General features: G+C 44.6%; 1 protein-coding gene across 1 annotated transcript in view; it reads right to left on the bottom strand.

Annotated features, from left to right (window-relative positions):
• LOC109742272 (O-fucosyltransferase 1) overlaps nucleotides 1–20,845 on the bottom strand; it is a 35,768-nt gene extending 14,923 nt beyond the window's left edge. The window contains exons 1-6 of the mRNA XM_020301362.4: nucleotides 20,694–20,845; nucleotides 20,481–20,616; nucleotides 15,759–15,840; nucleotides 15,584–15,660; nucleotides 15,205–15,293; nucleotides 38–161 (exon numbers count right to left, since the gene is read on the bottom strand). Coding sequence (XP_020156951.1) covers nucleotides 38–161; nucleotides 15,205–15,293; nucleotides 15,584–15,660; nucleotides 15,759–15,840; nucleotides 20,481–20,616; nucleotides 20,694–20,701 — 516 coding nt within the window. The 5' untranslated portion in view covers nucleotides 20,702–20,845. The remainder of the gene's footprint in view (nucleotides 1–37; nucleotides 162–15,204; nucleotides 15,294–15,583; nucleotides 15,661–15,758; nucleotides 15,841–20,480; nucleotides 20,617–20,693) is intronic.
• Between the last annotated feature and the right edge of the window lie 2,577 nt (nucleotides 20,846–23,422).

Genomic DNA, 23,422 nt, shown 5'->3' with positions numbered 1-23,422 from the left:
CACTCGTATAACTGAAACTAGTGAGCTTTTCTTTCACCTGGTAGGCTTTCAGCTTCTTAGTTTTTCCGTTTGTAATGATATCTGGAACGCTCGTAGCAATACGGACATCATATTTTAATGTCTTGATGAAGTGGGGAACATCATAAATACCTATGAAACCACTGGTTGCATGTATAAATAGAAACCATAAGTAAAAACATCAAACAGGAACCATCATGCCAAGATCATTCAGAACAAACCAAAAATGCTGACAAAAAGGCAGTTTCAAATATATAGAACAGCAAAGCTGAATTTAAATGTTCCTACGAGGAATGAAGCACACTACATGTAAATCATTTGTGAAGCCTATTATCTTACTTGATTCCTATAACAGAAAGATACTCCCTCTGTAACTTAATATAAGACGTTTTTTCACACTGTCACGGTGTCAAAAAACGTCTTGTATTAAGTTACGGAGGGAGTACCACGTAGCTGGAACTCGAAAATCGAACAAACAGTACTTAATTTTGAGAATATGCAGAAGTGTCTTTTGCTTAAGAAATGGAAATAATCTGTTTTTACAGATGAAGGGCTAATTCAGTTTTACAAGCAAATCAGAGGAATAGAAAAAGTAAAGGATTAAGATGCCCTACCCAGGGCTTCGCCCTTTTAGGTCTCTGAAAAACCAGTTGACATGTGCGACCCAATCAAGGACGCAGTACTTCTGCCTGAGTTCCTCTGGATCCTACTCATCAGGATTACCGTGCTCTCTAATCCTTCGGAATTTTCAATGAGGTCTTACCAAATACTAAGAATCCTAAGGAATCAGGTCAATATGGACGGACACAATCCTAAGGAATCAAGTACTTCTATTCCTATGAAACGAATGCTAAACATATGAAGAAAATCCCATAGGAATCCTCCAAAATTTCCTCCAAACCGAATGAGCCCGGAAAGAAAAACGACGATAAAAGGATTTGCCTGGCATTAGATTGCAGCACAAAGAGGAACTTATGTCATAGAAACAACTTAATTCTGGCATTACTGCATAGCTACAGGTAGAAGGTCTAAGCAATGAAAAGTAAATGTAAATGCCACATGTACAGCTATTACACAATTTTATAGTGTAATGCGGGGCAATTGGTTTTGTGCCATTTGTCCAACCCGAAATGCTAAGAGTTACTTTTAAATGGCTTGTACTGAATATGCCAATGATTCCATTACTTGCATAAGACCTCATTTGTAAAACTTGGTCGGAAATTGCACATTTAGAACACCTTTTATAATTATGAAGCAGCATTTGTAAAACCTGGTCAAAATGCCAACTAGCCGAGGCCAAGAAGGTTTTGACTGAGTTAAATTTTAGATTTTCTCATTTTACAGGGGGGTAATCTCCAGCCCAAGCATGTATGGACAATGGCCCCAAAGATGCTGCAACAGAGCTCGCAACAAGGACCAAACAGCACAATTGCATTGATAGCCACATTGATGAGTTGGGCAACAACAGACGCACATGTGATATGGCAGCAGAGTGCATGAACCGCTCAGGACTCAAGACTCCATAAAATGGTGGCACAAACTAGGCAAGGCACCCACATATGGCAAAGGTCACAGTGTCAACGTGTGCGAGCCAGTGTGGCTAAGCGACAAGGCAGCAGCCCAGGAGTAACTACGTAAGGTTAGGCAGTGATCGAGGTGTGATTCGACGGCATTTGCCACACGAAGCAGTCGACGGGCACATTGTTGTGAATTGTGACTACATAGCCTGGCACTGCACCAGCAGAGTGGTGCGCAGCATCGTCTATTATGCTATTCTCATTGCCGACCTGTAACTCCCATAGTATGCCTGCTTGATTGGCTCCCATAAGCCCTACTACTCGTGACGAGACTCACGTCCTTCGGTCCAAAAGCTAGAATTGCATTACGGTCTGCTTGCTTCCGAGAAACCCGAACTTCATAATGTTTGGGATAGTTATGTGATATTCTTGGAACTGAAAATTGTTTTCAAAAACAAAGGCTAGAAAGATATGCGATATCTAAAGGAGTGTTCTGTTTGCAAATTCTAGAGAAGTGTTCAACTATGTTTAAGACTGAAATGTGTAAGATCCGGAAGAAAGCCAGTCATGTGTTGACGGTGAAAACTTGTAGAGAAAGAACAGAACCAAAGGATGTAATGAGACTCACACGCCTAGGGAAGTTCAGGGCTCATGCCACTCTTAAAGTTGTTGTTTCTTCTGAGAGTAAAAGAAATATTGAAGTAAAACTATAAGTAAAAGGCAGAAAGAAAAGAAGACCGGAATGTCCAGCTCAGGTATGAATGTCATACAAGTTATGAGATGTAAAGGTGGTTGGTCAAGTAAAGTGTAATTCTTTGGAAATATGATCAATTTGTTGATCACTAATTCTTCGGTATTGTGGTTAAAAGGTTAATCACAAGGATATCGACTCGATTGCATATTATTGCCAATCATTGCAAAGAAACTCCGAACGGCCTAAATGACCAACATATAATGAGGTTAAAATATTTTGATGGATTGTAAAAGGTTACAGTATTTCTATCAGTGTATTTCCTCTGTATTTATTATCATAATTCATTTTAGAGTTTTTGTACACTCTAGCCCATTGCATAGAAGTTGCAAGGAGGTTGTTCATGACAGAACAATAGTTGTTCGATGTTATGAAGGAGGTTGTTGATGACAGAACAATAGTTGTTCGATATTATGAACAAAAGGGCATACTCTTATTGTGAATAAGATGTATATTATGAATATCGATAATAAAATTGAACATCCATAACACAGACGCTAAATGTCGCAAGACTAAAAGAATACCATATCTGTGTGGCACTGCATTTAGTCACATTGGAGAAACCAGCATGGAGAAATTTCATAGTGATGAATTTTGAAGTCAACTGATTGAGAATCATCTGACACTTGCAAGTTTCGTCCAATTAATGAAGTAAACTAAAATGTTGTTCGCAGGCCATAAAGAACGAGCAACAAAAATAATTGGAGATATGCATATCGATGTATGTAATCCAATAAGTGTTGTTGCAAGCAGTGGATTTATCTATCTTCAAGATGACTCAAGTAGATATTTATATTTACTGAGACATAAATCTGGATCTTTTGAAGTGTTTCAAAAGGTTTTCAGAATGAAGTAGAAATTATTGTAACAAGAAAATTATGTTTCTACAATTGGATTGCAGAAAAGAATATTTAAGTTACAAATTTAGCAAATGTCTGATGAGCTATAAACGAATTGTATAGGTTGCACCTCCTAGAAACACTACTGAGAGTAGATTGTTTTGAGTAGATGCAATCAAACTATGTATGACATGGTGAGATCAAAGATGATTCAAAGTGATGCTTTAGAGACTGTGGCTTTTACACTGAAAAAGGAGCGCCATCAAATTTATTGAAATAAGTGCTACTTTGTAGGTTATCCCAAATAGTTGGGTATTCCTCTATCACTACGCCGAGGCAAAGTGTTGCCACAGAGTGCGAAAGTTTTGAAGAAAATGTTTTCTACAAAAGAGTGAATGGGGGACAGTGCAACTCGACAAGATTATGGAATCTTCGTAATCAGCTCAAAGAAAAGAAACACTGGAAGTAATTCTATAATTTCTTACTGCGACGGATACGAAAGCCTCTACATGAGATATAGAGACTACGGTCGAACTTGCAGCTGAACTATATAGGTTGGGAAAATTCATGCAGACCTTTGTGGTATGCAGACGAAATATTGTTGGGCAAACAATGAACCTATAAATCACAAAGAAGCGTTGATGGGCCCTGACTCCGAAAATTGGCTATATGCCAACATAATCCGAGATAGTATCCATTCATATAATTCAAGCTTAGAACTTGATGAACCCTTCGAAAGACTTAGAGTCTAAAGAATACTAATGGATCTATAAACTGACAAAGATAAAGATGTTTTACAATACTTGACCTGCTACAAATAGTTTATGACAAGATCAAAGAATTGACTATGACGAGATTGTCTCATCATAGTAATACTGTAATGCTTAAAGTCAGTTCGGGTTAAACTAGCAATTATTAAATAGTTCAATTATGAGATAAAACAGATGGATGTCAAAATGATACCCATGAGATGAAAATAGAACCAAGGTTGCATGTTTGATACGATCCAAGGTAATTTTGTCGATCCAAAGGATGCTAGTAAGTATGCAAACTTCAAGAGGTCCTATAATGATCTGAAGCAAGCAGAGTGGAGTTGGAATCTTCGTACTGATGAAATGGTCAAATAAATTGATTTCATCGAGTAAAGCGAAGATGCTTGTATTTACAAGAAAGTAAGTGGGAGCATGATAATATTTCAAAACATTATATGTATATGACATATTGTTGATTGGAAGATATGTAAATTTCTTGACACAGATTGACTTTACTGAAACTAGTTTTTCAGTAAAATACTTAGGCCATGAATAGTCTTGGTATTAGACATAATGACCTATGGAGATAATAGTGTCTAATCAGACTTAGCCAAGATACATATTGACAGAATACTAAAGCGGCTTAGTATGTAAAATGTCAAGAAGAGTTTCTTGTCAATGTCACATGGAAGGAGTCGGTATCCTGAAATACTAATGAGCAAAATATGATTTCAACTACACTTGTATTCCATGTATGTAAACAATCAAATATTTCCAATACTCCCAAGTTAATTGTAAGTAAAAGTTACTAGTATGGTCAAATTGTTGATCATAGGACAAAAATGAAAAATGTCGTTAAGGATTAATGACATTTTCTCACACACGAAGAAAATGAAGAGATCGTTGTAAGGAGTTACATCAATGAAGGCTCGTTGTAAATAGTATATCGATAAAATCTTCATCTGTGCTCCAAGTGATTTTTTTATTTCAAATTAAAAGTGATTTATGGTGGCATAGTAAGTTGGAATTGGTCCAAAAAGTTACTATGGTGAATTCTATAACAGAAGGCTAAGTATATTATTGCTTTAGAAGCAAAAATGAAGGGTGATGAATCGGAAGTTCATTCATGAGCTTGGTATGGTTTCTAGATGATTGTATCACTGGAACACTATTCTTAATAGTGCTTCCATAACTCAGTCTAATGAATCAAAGGTTCTACCAGTGATTCAATATATATAAAGCCGGTTTCACACAAATTATGAATTCATATGGAAGCATGATAGATGCATAGAAATGCAAATGATACACGTGGATGAAGTTATCAGATTCGATAGACGACGTCTATACCACAAGCAAAGCATGGACTGACACCAGAATGCCATTGGTGTAAAAGTTAAAAGTGCTAACAAGATTATTAACTCTAGTGCAAGTGGGAGACTGTTGGAAATATGCCCTAGAGGCAACAATATTGTATTATTATATTTCCATATTCATAGTTAAGAGTTTATATTTCATGCTATAACTGCTATGATCCTGGAATATGCGATTCAGTGAAAAACTCATATGCACGTGTGGAATGATAAACGGTAACAATAGGTTCCGGGTCTCGCCTCTAAGACTGGCTCAAGTGTTGGTGGTGATCACGTTTTCCGGATCTTGGGATATCGTTAAGTGTAATGATAGTCCTAAAACAACATTGAGGGTATGACGTTAGAAGAACGATCATATTGAATCGACCCAATACTTGTCTGTTATACTATGTGATTATATCGTCTAAAATCATCTGTTATAACACGAATTGTTAGCATGAGTTTTAGTTCCTCAGACCATAAGTGTCTCGGTCACTTCGACTGTGGGCTTTGGGGTTGCTCAAACGTCATCTGTAACAAGGTGATCATAACAACAACTTTCAGGCACACCGAAAAGTTTGACAAGTGACCGGACAGCTCGAGAGTGGGATTTGCTCCTCCGACGATGGAGAGATATTCTTAGGGCCCTCTCGGTGTGACGGCATCCATCGTCGTCTGGCAGACACAGGTGACTACATCACGGGGATGTCGGAACACGTCAACAAGAAAGAAGAACAAAACCGGTAACGGGAGCAACGGTTTAGTGAGCATGGTGTTGACTCGGGAGGATACTGATGCACACCGGGTTTTGTAAAGTATCGCGAAGCAAAGGGAACATTACATGATAACCAAAGGTTCACTCGAATATCATTCATGTAATCATAGGGACCGATATGGATGTCCACGGTTCCGCTATCGGCCATTGAATGAAGGGTTTCGTTCATGTCTATGGTTTACCGAACCTACGGGTTCAGAAGCTTAAAGTAATCACAATCTGCTGAGTGTTAATAGGACGGGAGTGATGAGAATATATTTATGGAACTGTTTCATTAGTATCCAGAATAGTTCCAAGAGGTTCCGGAAGCGCAGAATAGTTCCGAGAGGTTCCGGAAGCGTTTCGGGGTCACCGGAAGGGTTTCGGTGAATATCGGGTAATACCAGGTATTACCGATTAATATATATAGGTGGGAAATGTTTCCGGGGATGTTAAATTTTATATATAATGGTCTGAAAATGTTTAGAACAAATATATATTTAATTTAATATCAATGGGCCTAATAAAGACAATAGGTGGAAGGAAACTTGGGCTATGAAGGCCCAAGTGGAGGTGGCGCCCCCCCCCCCCCCAAATACGAATCCTAGTTGGGGTGGGAGTTGGACTCCCCCCATGGCTAGCGCACCAAGGGAGGCTTTCCTCCCTTTGTGGCTGCCCTCTCCTCCCCTCCTAACCTATATATACTAGAGAATTTCTCCCTATTGGGACACAAGTTTTGGAGCCTCCTCTAGTTGATCTAGTGCACGTTCTAGTTGATCCTAGTTGACTAATTAGAGCGAGCCCTAGCCACCTCTAATCCTCATAATTAGAAGCCCCGTGTGGTTCTAAACTCCTCCCTCTAATTCTCCGTCGACGATTAGCTCTGGACAGCGAAGCGCTGCCAGATCGTGAAGACCGTATGCTTGCAACCAAGTAGAGAGGCCGTGCTTTCGGTCTTCTGTTCAAGGGATCGTTCGAGGCGGTTCGCGGAATCGTCATCAACGTTCAAGAGACTCCAGGTACAATCTACACCGACTCGTCTACTTTCGCTGCACTCCCGGGGTCAGTAACGATCGTTGATCACAACCCGTTATGCATCTTCATATTGTTCCTGGGTGATCGTAGGGCGAATTTTTTTTGCTTTTTCTACTATGTTTCCCAACAAGGCCGGATGAAGCTGGCAGATTTATGTATGAATATAGAGTAATATGTCTTGTCACAGAGGCAAAATTGGGAAACATGGAATGATGAACCCTAGCCACAACCCAACTGGTTATATAGGTAGCGGGGTCAGGAATAATACGCGGTAAAAATGACTATGTTGTTACAGTAGTAATCAAGCACGGGGCAATCAAGGCCATCGAAGGAACATAGATAGTGGAGGCTATTTGATCTAGCAAAACGATAACTGAATGATTGACACCTACGTTTCAATGTGACATCGTAGTCTGTTACTTTGAATACTATACCTAACACTAGGACCATATGACAAGCACAAAAGAGAAGGGCATTGGCTAAGCAATGCACCGCACTGCAGACAGCGATAACGCGACGACGCTAAGCCAAACCATAGCGTTATGGTATTGCACAACTACACGAATGAAAGGGGCAAGGTAGGCTGCATGCTAGCGTGCATGTAGATACGCCACAGGTGTCCAGTAGTGGCCCTATGGCAGCAGTGGCGGAGCTTGACAAAGATGTCAGGGGGGGCTAAAGAGAAAACATGCATGCTTGGGGGGCTAATTACTACACTTGTATTTAAGATCCCAAAATATTTTTTCCTTAGTAATGATATCAAGGCGGGGGGGGCATAGCCCCCCAAAAGACGCACATCAGTGCTAACCAATAGAAACATGATTTATTGTTCATATTCATTTTTATAAAAGCCTTGGATTCATCCTAACACGTTCGTGCATGAACTTTGATTCTTGATTTAATTTAGTTTTATATACCATACTAGTGAATGGACAATTTTGAATTGGGTGTTCAAAGTTGTACTAATTACCGTGGAATTTGTCAGGAATATGCAACTTGATATTATTAGGAGGCCAAAGTCATCATATATACAAGTACAAGAGAATGCCAAGAAGCTAGAATACAAAAGGCCAAAGGCCATCATCAATATAACTCTAACACCCCCCCCCCCCCCCTCCCTCAAACTCATGGTGGATCCACAACACTGAGTTTGGAGAGATGAAATCCATGCTGCGCTCTAGTCTGGGCCTTCGTGAAGAAGTCTGCTAGCTGTAACTCGGAAGGCACATGTTGAAGACCAATAACATGATCCTGCACAGCAGCGCGCACAAAAAAGGCATCCACACCAATATGCTTGGTAAGCTCATGCTTCACCGGGTCCCGCGCAATACTGATAGCACCTGTACTGTCTGACAAGAGGGTGGTAGGTGTAGTAACAGAAACACAAAAATCCTCTAGTAACCATCGTAACCAAGTCACCTCTGTCGTCAGAAGAGCCATAGCTCGTAACTCGGCCTCTGCACTCGAACGAGAAACTGCAGTCTGTTTCTTCGTCTTCCAGGCAATAAGAGAACCACCAAGGAAAACACAGTAAGCAGAAAGTGAACGGCGGTCCAAAGGATCACTAGCCCACGTAGCATCCGAATAGGCCCGGAGCTGTAACGAGCTGGAATGGGGAAAAAAGAGACGACAAGAGATCGTGCCACGAAGATAGCATAGAACACGAAGAAGGTGACTATAGTGAACAGAAGTGGGAGCAGAAACAAACTGACTCAGAATATGGACAAGATACGAGATATCCGGACGTGTGACAGCAAGATAGACAAGACTCCCAACAAGATGACGATAATGTGTCGGATCAGACAAGGGCTCGCCATCAGAAGCATGAAGGTGAAGATTGAGCTCCATAAGAGTCTCAACAGTGCGCTCATCACTAAGAGCCGCACGAGTAAGAAGATCTTGGATATACTTTTCTTGGAAAATATAAAAGCCATCAGAGGTGGATGAAACCTCAATCCCAAGAAAGTAACGAAGAGGACCAAGATCAGACATAAGGAACTGCTCACTGAGGCGGGCCTTGACAAAGGCAATGTACTCAGAATCGTCGCCAGTGATGATCATGTCATCAACATATAGAAGAAGAAGAGTCCTACCATGAGCAGAAAGGTGGACAAACAATGTTGGATCATGAGCATTGGGCAAAAAACCAGCGGCAGTCACCACAGAAGCGAAGCGCTCAAACCAGGCACGGGGGGCTTGCTTAAGGCCATAAAGAGAGCGGCGAAGACGACAAACCATGCCATCAGGAACAGAATACCCAGGTGGCGGTTGCATATAAACCTCCTCGCGCAACTCACCATTTAGAAAGGCATTCTTCACATCAAGCTGAGACACGGACCAATGGCGAACAGAGGCCACGGCAAGAAGTGTACGGACAGTGGTCATATGGGCCACGGGAGCAAAAGTCTCATCGTAATCGCGACCATGCTGTTGTTGAAAGCCACAAGACGAGCTTTATAACGCTCAAGAGAACCATCAGAGCGAGTCTTTATCTTATAGACCCACTTACAAGTGATGGGACGAACACCGGGAGGAAGAGAAACCAGATCCCATGTGCCGGTGCGCTCAAGAGCAGCAATCTCCTCTGCCATGGCAAACTGCCATTCAGGATGCACAATAGCATCTCGATAAGAAGTCGGCTCAAGAACGGTCGAAAGACCATAGCGAGAAGGAGAATATCGATCAGGGGGCAGACAAGGCCGAGAACGAAGACCATAAGTCGGCTGAGAGGAGGAAGACGACACACTAGAAGTAGAGGGCACATCAGTAGACTTGTCCACAGTACGTGGACGTCGAGTATAATGAAAAGGAAAGGAGGGAAGAGGTGGAATCACTGAAGATGGAGACGGGGAATGTATCGATAAAGGTGGAGAAGGGGAAGGTATCGCAAATGAAGGTGGAGAAGGTGAAGGTGTCGATGATGAAGGTGGAGAGTCATGTGATGAGGGAGGAGAAGAAACCGTAGGAGAGGACGGTGTCGAATCTGCAACAGCGGGACGAGGAGTAGGAATACTGGGCACAGGGGGAGGTGTATCTAGAAATGTAAGAAAAGAGATATCCTCTGTGGAAAAGGACGAGGAGGATGGACGCGGGTAGAAGGGACGAGACTCATCAAAGGTCACATCCCGAGAAATACGCATCCGACGACCGATGGGATCCCAACACTGATAGCCCTTATGCTCATCACTGTATCCGAGAAAGACACACTCAACAGACTGAGCGGTCAGTTTGGTGCGTTCACGAGGGGCAAGCAAAACATAGCAAACGCAACCAAACAAGCGAAGCACCGAATAATCAGGAGAGCGACCTGAAAGACACTCGAGAGGAATGCCACCCTGTAGAGCAGCAGATGGCTGAATGTTAATAAGATATGTGGAAGTGGTAACAGCGTCAGCCTAGAAGTGAGGCGGCGATCATCATCGCACGTGCCGTCTCAAGAAGGTGACGATGCTTGCGCTCAGCCACACCATTCTGAGCATGAGCACCAGGGCAAGAGAACTGAGGAAGAGTACCTTGCTCAGCAAGGAATCCTCGCAACGCATGTGAGATATACTCACCAGCTGAATCTGCGCGAAAAACACGAATAGGAGTGGAAAACTGGGTTTGAACCATGACAGCAAATTTTTTGTATATAGATAAGACCTCACTACGAGAAGACATGAAATAGATCCAAGTGAAACGCGAAAAATCATCTATAAAGATAATATAGTAGCGATGACCCCCTTTTGAAGCAAAGGGAGCCGGACCCCAAACATCAGAGTGAACAAGGTCAAAAGGGCGCTCAGACACCGACTCACTGTGAGGATAGGGTAGCTGAATCTGCTTACCTAGCCTATACAACCCAGACAATCCAACGAAGCGTTACCGGAGACAGGCCCCAGAACACCGCGATGAACCAAAGACGAGAGACGAGAACCACATAAATGGCCAAGACGATGATGCCACTACTGAAAAGAGCTGGTAGATGCAGCAACAGGGGTTACGAGACTGGCAGCGGGGGCAGCGAAAGGAAGACGTAGCCAGTCAAGCTCCCAGAGACCATCAGAGCGTCGAGGGCCAGCACCAAGTAGAGCACCCGTGCGACGATCCTGGACAGAACACGAATCAAAGTCGAGGATGACCCTACAATTAGAATCAACAATCTGACCACCAGATATGAGCTGCATGGTAAGTCGAGGAACATGAGCGACAGAGGGAACATGAAATGAAGAAGTGCTAAGAGTGCCTCGACTAGCTACAGGAAGGGGAGTGCCATCAGCCGTAAGAACACGAAGATGAGACTCAACAGGTCGAACGGAGGTCAAAGTGGAAGAATCGTAGGTCATATGAAAAGATGCTCCAGTATCAAGAATCCATGGGGATGTACCTGAATGAGTAGAAGGTGGTTTCTTATTGCCAGAAGAGTCAGTCACGGAACCTGCAGAACTTGTCGGTGAGGAATCCCAAGTAGCAAGCAGAGACTGCAGCTGCGCAATCTCACGAGGAGACAGGGACATGGCGGAAGGGGTCGAGGTAGAAACACCTGTCGATAATAAGCAGACTCCACCACCCGTGGAAGCCGTGTGTAGAGTCAACCGAGAATAGCGAGTCGACGTAGAGCCGGATGTGGAAGCCACTGGGAGAGCCGACATAGAGCGATCACCGTCGTGCGTGGAAGCCGCGAGAGTCGGCGTAGAGCGGTCACCGCGCGCGGAAGCCGCGAGAGGTGTCAACGTAGAGCGACCACCACCGCGCGCGGAAGCGGCGGGAGGAGTCGACGTAAAGCGACCACCATCGCGCACGGAAGCCGCGGGAGGAGTCGACGTAGAGCGACCACCACCGCGCGCGGAAGCCGCGGGAGGAGTCGGCTTCGAGCGACCACCACCGCATGCGGAAGCCGCGAGAAAAGACGTAGAGCAGGCGCCATACCGTGCGAAGGCCGCAAAGGAAGTCGATGAAGAGCGGCTACAACCGTGTCCGGAAGCCATAAGAGGAGTCGATGCGAAGCGGCCACTGCCATCCGAGAAATTCGGAGTAACAGACAACAACGCCCGAGGAGGGGCACCGAGCAAAGATGGAAGCTGCCTCTGTGAGCTGATGACCGAAGGACAACCAGCGGATGAAGACAATGACATAGTACTCCTTTCTTTTCTTTTTATTAAATTTTTTTATTGAAAGAAACGGGCCAATTCTAATCAGCCAAGGGCCAAGCCAGCCTGCTTCGCGGAAAGGCCAAACCACACAACGCAATTCAGCCTCCGCGACAGCAGACCAACGCGAGATGGCGGCGGCGCACGGAAGGTAGCGGAAATGGCGGAGCTGGTGCGACAGCCGGCAAGAAGATCAGCGACGACGGCAGAAGCCAGGGATCCACGGCAGAGGCAGTGGGGTTGAAGGACGGAGGAGCACTGCGACCGAAGCTTGTAGTTGAGGCGGATCCGCGCCGGACTTCAGTGGCCGGCCCGAAGAGCAAACGGCGGCCGGAGCTAGCAGGGCGGCGGCAGGAGGTGCAGCCGGTGGAGGAGCTGCGGCGCCAGGAGGGAGCAGCGATCAAGCATACAAGCTGCCAGACCCAGCCTCTTCGATCTAGACGGGGAGGCGAGCCCTTCGTCGATCTGGACCAGCAGGGGCCTGAGAAGGCAGCGCCCCGCACACCCACTCGAGGACAGTCCTGAGAACGGCGACTACCAGATCAGCGACCGAAGGGCGGTGGCAACCGAAGTTGGGGATGAGATGGCCGCCGATTGATTCAGCACGAGTTGCAAACGTGCGGAAAAAAAGAACCTAGGCTCTGATACCATGTCAGGAATATGCAACTTGATATTATTAGGAGGCCAAAGCCATCATATATACAAGTACAAGAGAATGCCAGGAAGCTAGAATACAAAAGGCCAAAGGCCATCATCAATATAACTAACAGAATTAAGCTGATGAAGCCATACAAGGAAGCTATGGGAGAGTCATTGAGCATTGCTTAAGAAGATTGACAAGCGTGACCAAAAAACATTATGGTTTCATGCCTAGGAGGTCGATCCTGGAAGCCATTTTCTTGGTTCGACAACTTATGGAGAGATACAAGGAGCAGAAGAAGGACCTGTATATGGTGTTCATTGACTTGGAGAAGACCTGCGATAAGATACTGCAGAATGTCATATGATGGGTCTTGGAGAAACACAAAGTCCCAACAAAGTACATTACCCTCATCAAGTAAATGTACGATAATGTTGTGACAAGTGTTTGAACAAGTGATGGGGACACTGATGACTTTCAATTAGAATAAGACGGCACCAAGGGTCAGCTTTAAGCCCTTATCCTTTTGCTTTGGTGATGGATGAGGTCAGAAGGGATAATATCAGGAGATATCCCATGGTGTAATGCTCTTTGCGAATGATGTGGTGCTAGTCAGAAATAGCCGGACGAGGGTTAATAGAAAGTTAGAGATGTGGAGACAGACTTCAAAATCACAAAGTTGTAGGCTTAGTAGACGTAAAATTGACTACATGAGGTGCGATTTCAGTTCTACTAGGCACGAGCAGGAGGAAGTTAGCCTGAACGGGCACGTGGTACCTCGGAAGGACACATTTCAATATTTGGGGTCAAGGTTGTAGAAGGATGGTGATATTAATGAAGATGTGAGCCATCAAATAAAAGCTGGATGGATGAAGTGGTGCCAAACTCCGCCTATGCCTTCTAGGCATAGCCGGTCCCAAGCCCGGGTAAAGGAGGAGGGTTGTGATAGGCTTGGCGAGCCAACGTAAAAACTAGCCAGTCCCATAGGTATGAAACCCATTTGAGCGAGAGTAGTACTAGGATGGGTGACCTCCTGGGAAGTCCTCGTGAAAGGGTTTCATATCTAAGGGTTGTGATAGGCTTGGCGAGCCAACGTAAAAACTAACCAGTCTTTTGGGTATGAAACCCATTTGGGCGAGAGTAGTACTAGGATGGGTGACCTCCTGGGAAGTCCTCGTGAAAGGGTTTCATATCTAGCCTACCCCAACTTGTTTGGGATAACAGGCTTCATAAGTAAGTAAGTATGAAGTGGTGCCAAGCTTCTGGAGTTCTCTGTGATAAGAGAGCCACACAAGTTAAAAGGCAGGTTTATAGGATGGCGGTTCAACCTGCGATGGTTGTCTAGCGTTGAATAGTGGCCAACTAAAAGGCGGCATGTCCAACAGCTAGGTGTAGCAGGGATGCGCATGTTAACATTGATATGTGGCCACACAAGAAGATTCGGGTTCAAAATGATGATATACTTGATAGAGTTGGGGTGGCACCGTGCCTGAGATGGTTTGGGCATATATAGCGCAGGCCTCCAGAAGCGCCAGTGCATAGCGGATGGTTAAGGCATGCTGATGATGTCATGAGAGATCAGGGTAGACCAAACTTGACATGGAAGGGGTCCGTAAAGAGAGATCGGAGATATAAAGGACTGGAATATCACCAAAGATTTAGCCATGGACAGGGGTGTGTGAAAGTTAGCTATCCATGTGCCAGAACAATGACTTGGTTTCAATATCTTATGAATTATTTGCTGGATAATTTTCAATTGCATCATACTTCTTGGTACATTAATACTATCGAGTCCACCGCCAAACTTTCCGTTGCCTATTATCGACAATATAAACGATACAATAATCTACAAAAGGAACAATGATTTGCAACTACACAATCAACACATAATTTGAGAATATTTTCAAGTAGGATACTGGTGTGAGCATGGACCGGTCACTATTCATGAAATTCTATATAAAGGACCTGAACTAAATTTTAATTTGTTCAAAATGAAAAAAAAAACTTCTTATATCCCTCCAAATATACACACGTGTTGTGGCCTTGCATGCATAAATTTATAGGCACTTTTCAGAACTCTGGAACTATTCTACTGTCCAGTATTTCATCTACTAAGTGCTAAATATCTTGCTTCAAATGCTTGTAGGGACTAGGGAGTTGACCGAGATAGTTCACTGGATGGAAATATTTGGGTCAATCATTCTCATGTTAATGTCACATAATCAGGCACAAAAAGAAGAGGATGAAATTATATAAGCAACTAAAACCAACTATAGAATATGAACACAATGGAAATATGATTGTTTTAAAACTTATTAAGTTTTCTGCAAAAATCAACAATTTTCACAAAGAACACAAGGTTTTTATCTAAATGCATACATTGTTACTGCATGAGATGCCATTTCGGATAAAAGTGATACCTCTCGTCACGCCAGAAAGAGTTTGTATCTAATTCTGGCAGCACTAGTGTAGCATTCATTATTCGTGCAGCAACAACAGCATTACATATCTACAAAAACAGGACAATAGCAACCTTAATTTTGTTACCATCAATCATATAATCATAGTAACTCCAGCGATTTAGTGCTGGTGGTTTTCGTCCCATAGTTCGTCTCCAAGAATGGTGTTGGACAGTGGGTTTCCCACTAGTGCGTTGAACCCGTATTCTCGTTTTCACTTTCTTTTTTTTACTTTCTGTTATGGAAGTTACGGAAAATGTGGAACCGGGTTCAAAAAATAGCAAGTATTGTGATCAAACATGCTTCTTAGAGATAAAGGGAGAGCTTATTCATTAATCACCGCGGTACGTTGTTGGTTCAAGCCACCATTGCATCGGACACGCAAGTACCCATTAGTCTCAGACTCAGTTGGTGGGGCTGCAGGTACATTAATTAACTTCAGCATATCCACTTTTACCATCATTTGCTAAGAATATGACCGTCAACTTCCAGAGAGGTTACAGAGACAAACATACGAGGCCAATATGATCGTGGTGCAGAAGAAGCTCTCCAGCCATTTGAATTTGCAGTTCTCCACAACTTATTTACATCAACATCCTTGAATAATAGCATCGATGTTAGTATAAGAAATCATTTCATTGAGAATTCAAATACACAATGCACATATTGTCATTGTAATAGTCCACATGCAATTAGTTAAAATCAGCTTATCAGCCCACAAACTAAAATGATGCATTTCAAAAGGCATATTGCCACTAAACAATATTTATTTCTGATACTATTGTTTATCATTAGAATAGAATATTTTAAAATGCATAGTCATCCAGTTCACCACTAGGAAATACATCCTCGTGAGCAATCAAAGTGTCCCAATGATTTCCACAGAGAAGGTAGTAATTCTTGCTAACCAATTTAAATGCATTTGCATTGTCTCCAATTATATCATCCAAATCCACAATAAACTAATAGCAGCAACCATATATATCTTTTCTTGCGGATCACCAACCATATAGATCAACTACACAAAATAATGAAAGTTCTGATAAACCGTCTTAACTGCCGGAGGAATGCCTGGGCATTGCCAACCGTCTTAACTGCCGCTTGGGCTCCTTCCCCACGACCTACTTGGGGACGCCCATTAGTGACTCTCGGCTCACCGTCACCGACTTGCGTCCGACCATGGCCAAGCTGCAGACGAGCATTGAGCCTTGGCAGGGTAGGTGGTTGTCGAAGGCGGCCCGGACGATTCTCATCAACTCCTCCCAATCCAGCCTCCTCTTGTTCCTCCTGAGCTTCTATAGCCTGCACGAGACTCTGCATCATGAGATCGCCAAAGTCCAGTCTCGTTTCTACTGGGCGGGTGACAACAATAAGCAGAAATACCATATGGTCAGCTGGCCGGACATCTGCAAGCCGAGGGAGCAAGGAGGCCTCGGGATCATGTGCTCTAAGCGCATGAACATCACCCTTCTATCCCGCTGGCTATGGCGCATTTCGCAAGGGCAAGGTGGCCTCTGGTTAGACATCATTCGGAACAAATACCTGCGTGGGCAACCCCTCGCCTTCTGTCATAGATCTGGCGGCTCCCAGTTCTGGCAGTCGGTCATCCAACTACTCCCGGTTCTTCGCATTGGGACCTCCATTTTAGTTGGATCTGGGGCGGCGACTCTGTTTTGGTTCGACCGGTGGGCGGGAGACTCCCCCTTCGCCGCACGCTTCCCCGACCTCTTCTCTATCGCCGTTGACCCTTGGATCTCTGTTGAGAGGGTCCTTATTAACTTAGGGCGCCTCGCCTTCCGGAGGCCATTTGGGCCTCCGGATTCTGCCGCTTGGCATGAGTTGCTCGACTGCGTCGCCCTACACGAGCCTGTGGTGGACGCTGGCACGGATCAGGTCCAGTGGCGCCTAGAGCCGTCAGGCCAATTCTCCGCCAAATCCCTCTACCGGGCCATTGCCCCCTCCTCCCCCCCCCCCCCTCCCCTTACGGCGGTTTGGTCCATCCGCCTGCCTCTGAAGATTCGGATCTTCATGTGGCAATGGATTCGCGGGCGGACCCCGTCCGGGGTGGAGGTTCGCAAGCGTAATGGCCTTGGTAGTGGCCTATGCCCGCTCTGTGGTGTCCCCGAAGACTCGAATCACATCTTCTCTTGTGTGTCCGCTCAATTTATTTGGAGCTGCTTCAGAGAGGTGGTTGGTGGCAGTTGGTGCCACACCAATTTCACCGACCTGTTCGCCGAACTACAGAACTCCCCCCTGCATTCTCGCCACATTAGGTGGTTGGAGATTGGGGCCCTCGCTTGGACGCTCTGGACGATCGGCAATAGGCTTGTGATTCAGCGCATCCCGCTTCGACGTGCTACTGACGCCCTCTTCAAACTCTCTGGTTACTTGCAGCTTTGGCGGCCGCTTAGCCGCCACTAGGACCGGGACGCCATCTCTGCCTTCATCGCCGACCTCCGCTCGATGGCTTTTTGTCTGTCGCCGCCGCCTCCTCCGCCACCCCCCGAGCCGGATTAAGGGCCGAGCGCGCTCTCCGGCCTCCCCCGACCGTTCTTCTTCTTTTTGTTTGGGCTTGTTGAGTTGTGCCCTCAGCAGAACCTTTTGTACTTATCGTCGTGAGACTTGGGTGTGTGAGTTGTGGACTAGTCCTTGTATGGTTGCTCTGTGGCGGTTTGCTTTATTTATAAAGCGGGGCGAAAGCCTTTTTGGGTAAAGTTCTGGTAAACACACTATCCCCCTCCACCGGTCCCTCCCATCGTAACAACGATCGTTCACATACTTTTCTTTTGCAGCGGCTTGGAGTTCTTTGACCCCCAAGCCTCAGAGAAATGCCCCACCACCATCTATTGGTCTTTCCCCAAAGCAATAAAAAATATTAAGAAAATACCATCACTCATGACTTGCGTGTTCGTGGCACTAAAGCGGTGATTCTAAAGCTAGATTTCGAGAAAGCTTACGATTCGGTTAGTTGGAATTTTCTTCGTCAGGTGCTCCTGGCCAAGGGCTTCGATGGGGCTGTGGTACACAGGCTTATGCAGTTGGTCACGGATGGCCATACTGCGGTCTCGGTGAGTGGGACCATCAGCAACTTCTTCGCCAACGGCAGGGGCCTGAGGCAGGGTGACCCGGCATCCCCCTTCTCTTTAATTTCGTGCTGACTCGCTCTCCCACATCTTGACTCGGGCGGCGGCTGCTGGACATATAACCCCTGTCAGCTCCCATCTTGCTCCTAATGGCATATCCCACCTCCAATACACGAACGATGCCATCATTATAGTTGAACTTAACGATGAAAGTGTGGCTCACCTGAAGTTTCTTCTCCTCTGCTCCGAAGCGCTCTCTGGTCTCAAGATAAATTTTGCCAAGAGCGAAGTCATTGTTACTGGGGTCTCGTACTCTGAGGCTCTTAGAGTTGCTCATTTATTAAATTGCTCCCTGGGCTCTTTCCCTTTCAAATACCTTGGCCTCCCGATCTCCCCTCACAAACTGTTGGCTAAAGATTTCGCCCCGGTGGTCTCGAAGGTGGGCAACCGGGTGATGCCGTGGAGAGGCCGCTACAACACCCAAGCTGGCAAGGTTGCCTTAATCAACGCCTGCCTTTCCTCCCTCCCCATGTTCCTGATGGGCTTCTACCTCCTTTCGGGAGGGATCCACGCTGGGTTTGACAAACACAAGGGTGCCTTCTATTGGAACTCGGCGGACAACAAGCGTAAATATAGGATGGTCAAATGGAAGCTTATTTGCAGACCTAAAAACCTTGGGGGGTTGGGCATTATTAACACTGCCGTCATGAACAAATGCCTCATCATCAAGTGGTGGTGGAAAATCATGTCCTCTTCGGAGTCCCCACTGTGGCTTAGCATGCTCAAAGCTAAATACTACCCTGAGTCTAGCCCCATGTTTGCGCCGGCCTCGGGCGGCTCCCAGTTCTGGCAAGACCTCTGTCAAAGTTCGCCCGTTATTCCAATCCCTGGTCAAATTTGTAATCCGGAATGGTAAATTTACTCGCTTTTGGTTAGATTGGTGGTGTGGGGAAGCCACTCTTGCAGTGACATTCCTGGTTTTATTTTCTTACTGTCCTGACCCGGAGATCTCAATCTTCGAGCTCTCTGTGAATAATTGGGATCTGGACCTTCGTAGGACGCTCTCTCCTGTAGAGTTGGAAGATTGGCACCGTCTTACTGCTTGCTTCCCTTTGCTCTCGAAGGAAGAGGACTCAGTGGTCTGGCCCCACTCTGCCTCTGGTTGCTTTTCGGTTAAATCCCTATAGGCTAAAATGAGTTCGGGCTCACCTACTTCCAAGTTCAAGTGCATATGGAGTGCCCATGTCCCTCCTAAGATCAAAAAATTTCTGTGGCAAGCTTTTCGTGGGAAGCTTCCCGCGGCCGACCAAATCCGAAGAAGGAACGGCCCTGGATCGGACAGATGCGCCTTGTGTGGGGAGCTTGAAAATACGGAGCACATTTTCTTTCGCTGTTCCTTGGCTAAATTTGTTTGGTGTTGCATCCGCTCCTGGCTCCATGTGTCTTGGAACCCTTCTTCTTTCGAGGAGCTTAGGGCCCTAGTCAACGGCATCTCTTGGAGTTCAAAACGGGTTTTCTGGGTGGGGTTTGCAGCGATTTGTTGGTCGTTGTGGACCACTAGAAACAAGTTTACCATTGACCACATCTTCCCGGCTAATCTTGTTGATTGCTTATTTAAAACTGGCGTATTCTTGCAGCAGTGGAGATCATTGACTAGGGATGCTGATCACGAGGCCTTCAATATTATGTCGTCCAAGATTCGGGCTACGGCTTCTTCCCTGGCGCGCAGACAACGTGAAGCTTCTTAGACCCTGGCGACACCTTCTACTCTTCCTATCTCTAGCCTGTGTGCCATGTTTGGCTTGATAGCCATGTATCAGAACTTCTTTGCTTTCGTCTGTCATGTGTCTGTGGTTGCTTGGTTTGCTGGTTGTGCTACTCTGCCTGGTGGCTTTATTTATAAAGTCGGGCGTATGCCTTTCATCTAATAAATAAATAAACAACACGAAAAATAACTTGAACAAATACCCTGTTGAAGAGAAGATGGGGAGAAATTCCGTAACATCATCTAACTAATGCAGCAGTTACATCCCCAGTTGGCCCGCAAACAGCACAAGCATATCGTGTGCTTCCATTGCCATAGAAATAGCCAAGCAGATCAAACAATACAGCTCAGCTACACACCGGTAAGCAAGCACGGTCCAGAGAACGAACCTGGGCCTTGTAGGAGGTAAGGGTGAGGTCGGTGGAGGAGGACCAGAGCCAGATAGTGCAAGTGACGAGCGCCGCCACGGCGACCAACAGTCGCGCCGGCGCGCGGCGGCGGCGGAGGGACGCCTCTCCAGGACCCCTACCGGAGAGATCACCGAAAAATTCAGCAAAAAATTGAAACGATAAGGGGATATGGCGAGGGAAAGCGGTGCTCACCTGCGCATTGGGGCGGGGTTAGGTTTCGGAAACAGATGGGAGATTGGGCACGATATGCGGTAAGATCTGGGAATCGGGGGCCTGGGAGGGAGTGGGAATTGAGCCTGTGTCCTGCGCGCGCGGGTAGGTGAAACGTGGGATGTGAGGTTTTGTTTAGCGGCCCTTTTCACTTTTTTTCATTTTTTTTCCTGAAATGGAAAAGCGGCATTTTTTTTCCAAAGCCGATCACTAGTGGAGTTGCATGTGCGCCACTTGTCGCAACCTACGAGTTTTTTTCTTTTTTCGTCGGAAACACTATGGGCGTTAGCCAACTCGCCCACACGCCTCGACCGCCGTCCAGTGCCTTTTGCACGAATCTTGGCACGAAAAGGCTGATTTTGTGTGCCACGTAGGACAGCTCGTGTGTGTGGCGTGTGATACGTCTCCAATGTATTTATAATTTTTTATTGTTCCATGCTATTATATTATCTGTTTTGGATGTTTAATGGGCTTTGTTATGCACTTTTATATTATTTTTGGGACTAACCTATTAACCGAAGTCCTAGTGCAATTTGCTATTTTTTTGTCTATTTCAGTATTTCGCAGTCCTACGTGGAGATCAATAGTTATTAGTATGGTTGCTTCTCTCTCTTTGAATCTCAATACAAAGTTCTCCTCAATTCTTTTGTAGATCTATTTGATGTAATTTTTTTGCGGTGTGTTTGTCGAGATCCGATGAATTATGGGTTTATAATCAAGATTATCTATGAACAATATTTTATTCTTCTCTGAATTCTTTTATGCATGATTTAATATCTTTGCAAGTCTTTTCGAATTATCAGTTTGGTTTGGCCTACTAGATTGATCTTTCTTGCAATGGGAGAAGTGCTTAGCTTTGGGTTCAATCTTGCGGTGTATTTTCCCAGTGACAGCAGGGGCAGCAAGGCACGTATTGTATTTTTGCCATCGAGGATAAAAACATGGGGTTTATATCATATTGCTTGAGTTTATCCCTCTACTTCATGTCATCTTGCCTAATGCGTTACTCTATTCTTATGAACTTAATACTCTAGATGCATGCTGGATAGCGGTTGATGTGTGAGGTAATAGTAGTAGATGCAAAATCGTTTCGGTCTACTTGTCACGGACGCGATGCCTATATACACATGCCTAGATATTCTCATAACTATGCGCTTTTCTATCAATTGCTCGACAGTAATTTGTTCACCCACCGTAAATTATGCTATCTTGAGAGAAACCACTAGTGAAACATATGGCCCCCGGGTCTATCTTCCATCATATTAATCTCCCGCCAACGTGTTATTCCTGCCGCTTTTTATTTTGCAATCTTTACTTTTCAATTTATACAAAAAAATACCAAAAATATTTATCTTATTATCTTTAACAGATCTCACTTTTGCAAGTGACCGTGAAGGGACTAACAACCCCTTTACCGCGTTGGTTGCAATGTTCTTAATTGTTTGTGCAGGTACGAGGGACTTGTGTGTAGTCTCCTACTGGATTGATACCTTGGTTCTCAAAAACTGAGGGAAATACTTACGCTACTTTGCTGCATCACCCTTTCCTCTTCAAGGGAAAACCAACGCATGATCAAGAGGTAGCAAGAAGGATTTCTGGCTCCGTTGCCGGGGAGATCTACGCACAAGTCAAGACATACCAAGTACCCATCACAAACTCCTATCCCTTGCATTACATTATTTGCCATTTGCCTCTCGTTTTTCTCTCCTCCACTTCACCTTTGCCGTTTTATTCGCCCTCTTTTTCATTCGCCTCTTTTTACTTGCTTCTTGTGTGCTTGTGTGTTGGATTATTTGTCACGATGGCTCAAGACAATACTAAATTGTGTGATTTTTCCAATAGCAACAACAATGATTTTCTTAGCACTCCGATTGCTCCTATTACCGATGTTGAATCTTGTGAAATTAATGCTGCTTTGCTGAATCTTGTCATGAAAAATCAATTCTCTGGCCTTCCTAGTGAAGATGCTGCTACACATCTAAACAACTTTGTTGATTTGTGTGATATGCAAAACAAGAAAGATGTGGATAATGATATTATTAAATTGAAGCTATTTACGTTTTCACTTAGAGATCGTGCTAAAACTTAGTTTTCGTCTTTGCTTAAAAATAGTATTGATTCATGGAATAAGTGCAAAGATACTTTTATCTCTAAGTATTTTTCTCCCGCTAAGAGCATCTCTCTTAGAAACGATATTATGAATTTTAAGCAACTTGATCATGAGCATGTTGCACAAGCTTGGGAGAGGATGAAATTAATGATACGTAATTGCCCTACTCATGGATTGAATTTATGGCTGATCATACAAAAAAATTATGCTGGATTGAATTTTGCTTCTACAAATCTTTTAGATTCGGCCGCGGGAGGCACTTTTATGGAAATCACTTTAGGAGAAGCTACTAAACTCCTAGATAATATTATGGTTAATTATTCTCAATGGCACACCGAAAGATCTACTAGTAAAAAGGTTCATGAATAGAAGAAATTAATGTTTTAAGTGGAAAGATGGATGAACTTATGAAATTGTTTGCTAATAAGAGTGTTTCTTCTAATCCTAATGATATGCCTTTTGTTAGGAGATATGCAACTTGTATTACTAGGGAGGCCAAAGCCATCATATATATGTACAAGAGGATGCCAAAAGGCTAGGATACAAAAGGCCAAAGGTCATCACCAATATAACTCTAACACCCCCCCTCAAACTCATGGTG

The sequence above is a fragment of the Aegilops tauschii genome, chromosome 4 (genome assembly GCF_002575655.3).
Source record: "Aegilops tauschii subsp. strangulata cultivar AL8/78 chromosome 4, Aet v6.0, whole genome shotgun sequence".
Lineage (NCBI taxonomy): Eukaryota > Viridiplantae > Streptophyta > Magnoliopsida > Poales > Poaceae > Aegilops > Aegilops tauschii.
This window is presented reverse-complemented; position numbering and strand designations above follow the sequence as displayed.